The sequence below is a fragment of the Camellia sinensis genome, chromosome 12 (genome assembly GCF_055761805.1).
Source record: "Camellia sinensis isolate YWXY chromosome 12, ASM5576180v1, whole genome shotgun sequence".
NCBI classification, from domain to species: Eukaryota; Viridiplantae; Streptophyta; class Magnoliopsida; order Ericales; family Theaceae; genus Camellia; species Camellia sinensis.
In genome coordinates, this window is record NC_138972.1 from 126,708,298 (window position 1) to 126,712,542 (window position 4,245).

The following is a 4,245-nucleotide window of genomic DNA, read 5'->3' on the forward strand; positions in this document are numbered from 1 at the left end:
CACGAAGGGCGCTCCAAATTCGGAGACTTATTCAGCCCAACCGTGACATCCACGAATGGGGCTCCGAATCTGGAAGTTTATTTGGCCCAAACATGACATCCACGAATAGGGCTCCGAATTCGGAGGCTTATCTGTCCCAAACGTGACATCCATGAATGGGGCTCCGAATTCGAAGTCTTATTGTGTTGGCTAATCGTGATATCCACGAAGGGCGCTTCGAATTCGGTGGCTTATTCGGCCCAAATGTGACATCCTCGAATGGGGCTCTGAATTTGAAGTCTTACTATGTTGGCCAATCTTGATATCCACGAAGGACGCTCTGAATTCGAAGGCTTATTCGGCCCAAATGTGACACCCACGAATGGGGCTCCGAATTCAGAGTCTTACCGTGTTGGCTAATAGTGATATCCACGAAGGGCGCTCCGAATTCGGAGGCTTATTTGGCCTAAACGTGACATCCATAAATGGGGCTCCGAATTCGAAGTCTTATTGTGTTGGCCAATCGTGATATCTACGAAGGGCGCTTCGAATTAGGAGGCTTATTCGGCCAAAACGTGACATCCACGAATGGGGCTCCGAATTTGGAGTTTTACTGTGTTGGCCAATCATGATATCCACGAAAGGTCCTCCGAATTTGGATGCTTATTCGGCCCAAACGTGACATCCACAAATGGGGCTCCGAATTCGGAGGCTTATTTGGCCCAAACTTGACATCCACGAATAGGGCTCCGAATTCGGAGGATTATCTTTCCCAAATGTGACATCCATGAATGGGGCTCCGAATTCGGAGTTTTATTTGGCCCAAACGTGACGTCCACGAATGGGGCTCCGAATCCAGAGTCTTATTGTGTTGACCAATCGTGATATCCACGAAGGGCGCTCTGAATTCAGAGGCTTATTCGGCCCAAAAGGGACATCCACAAATGGGGATTCGAATTCAGCGTCTTATTGTGTTGGCCAATCGTGATTTCCACGAAGGGCGCTCTGAATTCGGAGGCTTATTCGGCCCAAACGTGACACCTAAGAATCGGGCTTCGAATTCGGAGTCTTACTGTGTTGGCTAATCGTGATATCCACGAAGGGCGCTCCAAATTTAGAGACTTATTCGGCCTAAACGTTATATCCACGAATGGGTCTCCGAATTTGGAGTCTTATTGTGTTGGCCAATCGTGATATCCACAAAGGGCGCTCCGAATTTAGAGTCTTTTTTTCGTTATTAAACCATTATTAACGAGACTACGATAAGAAAGGACATTGCATTGGGGAATTGAAAGATGTATACATAACATATCAGCAAAAATCTGAAACAAACTAGCACGTCGTACAAGTTGGCTTAGTGATAAAATGTGCGCAAATGTGTGGAATTCCAAAGGCTGGAAAACTTCTCCCAGCTATGTCCTTGAGCCGATAGGCCTCTATTCTGGCGATTGAATCAACCTGGTAAGGGCCGTCCTACTTGGGACCTAATTTTCCATCTGCCGGATTCTTAGTAGTAGGAAGCACTTTCTTCAGGACCAATTCTTCCCGTATATAACCACGCAACTGTACGTGCTGATTATATGATTTAGCGAGTTGTTGTTGATACTGCGCCATGCACGCAAGGGCACGATCTCGGCGTTCTTCAATCAAAGTGAAGTCTAAGGCCAACATCATGTCATTACGGCCCGTGTTAAAAACCTTGGATTTCAGCATGGGTAGGCCAATCTCCAAGGGGATAATTGCCTGGGTTCCAAAGCACAAAGCGAATGGTGTTTCCCTAGCGGATCGCCTTGGAGTAGTGCGATGTGCCCATAACACACTAGGCAACTCTTCGATCCATCTACCTTTAGCTTTTTTTAGCCTTTTCTTGATACTATCCAGAATGACTTTATTGGAGGCCTCCACCTGACCATTGCTTTGTCGGTATGTCGGCGAGGAAAAGTAGGGCCGGATAGCATACGTGTTGCATAATTCTCAGTAGATGCCACAATCAAATTGGGTGCCATTGTCTGCGACAAGTGCTCTTGGTATGTCAAATCATGTTATGATGTTTTTCTACACAAAACGCTTAACATCGACATCTTGACTATGTGTTAATGCCTCTGCTTCGACCCATTTTGTAAAATAATCTGTTGCAACAATCAGGAATCGCTTGTTCCCTGGAGCTCGTGGTAATGGTCTGACGATATCAAGTTCCCATTGAGCGAACGGCCAAGGACTAGTGATAGAGTTTAACTCCTTGGCAGGTAGATGAGTTAAAGGGGAAAACTTCTGGCATTGTTCGCATTTCTTAACATCATTCTTGGCATCTGTTCGCATGGTTGGCCAATAGTATCCCTGTGTTACGGCTCGGTAGGCCAATGAGCGTCCTCCAGAATGGGCACCACAGCTACTTTCATGTATTTTAGCCAAGAGTTCCTTAACTTTATCTGGATAAAAACATTCTAAGTACGGCCCAAAAAGGGATTTTTTTTAGAGCTTTCTATGCGGATCCAAGTAGTGTCACAGGGCTTTATTTCGCAGTTTGTGGGCTTCTTTCTTATCCATTGGGAGTTGTTCTGAGGAAAGGAATACAGCAATAGGATCCATCCTACTTGGTCCTGGTTTAATGATGCTAATCTGAACTAGTTCAGAAAAGGTAATGCTTGGCTTAGGGATGAATCCTACTTTGATTATCCGTTTGATTTCTGAGTTGATGGCAGAGGCTAGGCAAGCAAGGACATCTGCACGCGTGTTTTGATCCCGAGTTATTTGATTCAATTCGTGGTGGTCGAATTTCGTGAGCAAGGAATTCGCCGTTGCCATGCGGTCATTTTTAGCTGCATACTCCCCTTTTAACTGGTTGATGACTAATTTCGAGCCACAGAAAACAAGCAACCACCGCGCACCAAGGTGAAGTGCGTTCCGAAGGTCGGTTAGCAATGTTTCGTATTCAACCTCATTATTTGATGCATTAAAGCCGAGTTTGACCGCCTGCTCGATTATTGCCCCTTCGGGGCTCATGATTACTACGCCTGCCCCACTGCCACGTTGATTGGATGACCCGTCATAGTACATCTGCCAAATGTCTCCAACATATATTCGCCAGTTGGGTTTAGGTTGTACTTGATTGGACTTGAAGTCGGCAAGGCACCCCGTGAATTCAGCTACAAAGTCAACGAGCACTTGCCCCTTGATGGCAGTTCTAGGCAAAAACTTGATATCATACTGGCCGAGTTTCAATACCCATTTCAAAACACACCCTGATGCTTCTGTGCTACGGAGCGTTGACCGAAGGGATAGTCCGTTAGTACCTGTATGGTATGGCCCTAAAAGTAATGCATCAGTTTTCTTGTAGCCATGACGAGAGCAAGGATGAGCTTTTCTAGTGGTAGATAACGTGTTTCGGCGTCAACCATTGCTTTGCTTACATAGTAAACTGGTTGCTGCTCCCCGAGTTCTTCCCTTGAAAGTATGGCGCTGACCTCCCGATCAAATACCGCTAGATACAAAATGAGCGGATCACCTGCTGAGGGGGTTGCTAAGAGTGGCACTGATTGGAGATAATTTTTCAAGCCGTCCAAAGTGGCCTGGCACTCGGGGGTCCATTCAAAGGCTTTGCCTTACTGAAGTGTGTGAAAGAATTGTCGGCAGCGATCTGTGGAACGGTTGATAAACCTATTGAGTGCGGTGGCCATTCCCATCAGCTTCTGAATCTCTTTGACCCACCGAGCAGAGCTAAGTTCTAGAATTACTGTGATCTGCCTTGGGTTGGCCTCTATTCCGTGGTGATTAACAATGTAGCCGAGGAATCTACCAGATTTGATGTCGAATGCACACTTTGAGGCGTTCAGTTTCATTTTGTACTTTCGAAGAATGCCAAATATCTCTGCCAAATCGGCTAGATGGGTGTACTTTTCCTTGAATTTGACCACCATGTCGTCAATGTATACTTCCATGGTGCGGCCGAGTTGTTCCTTGAACATGGCAATTACCAGCCTCAAGTAAGTTGCCTTTGCATTCTTCAGCCCAAAAGGCATCACCTTGTAGCAATAGGTTCCTTTTGGGGTGAGGAATACGGTCTTTTCTTAATCCTCTAGATGCATGGCAATTTGGTGATAGCCTCTGTAAGCATCCAAGAAGCTCATGCGTTGATGATGTGCCGTTGCATCTATGAGTTGGTCTATTATGGGGAGGGGAAAACAATCTTTGGGACAAGCTTTGTTCAAATCAGTGAAATCCACACAAACACGCCAAGATCCATTCTTCTTCTTTACAACCATGGTA

General features: G+C 45.9%; 1 protein-coding gene across 1 annotated transcript; it reads right to left on the bottom strand.

Annotated features, from left to right (window-relative positions):
• Positions 1 to 2,481: 2,481 nt before the first annotated feature.
• On the bottom strand, positions 2,482 to 3,896 carry LOC145803860 (uncharacterized). The gene is made up of 2 exons (XM_082897240.1): positions 3,626 to 3,896; positions 2,482 to 3,287 (listed from the first exon to the last, which is right to left on the bottom strand). Exons 1-2 carry the CDS (start codon positions 3,894 to 3,896, stop codon positions 2,482 to 2,484), a joined length of 1,077 nt encoding a protein of 358 aa, XP_082753366.1.
• Positions 3,897 to 4,245: the final 349 nt, after the last annotated feature.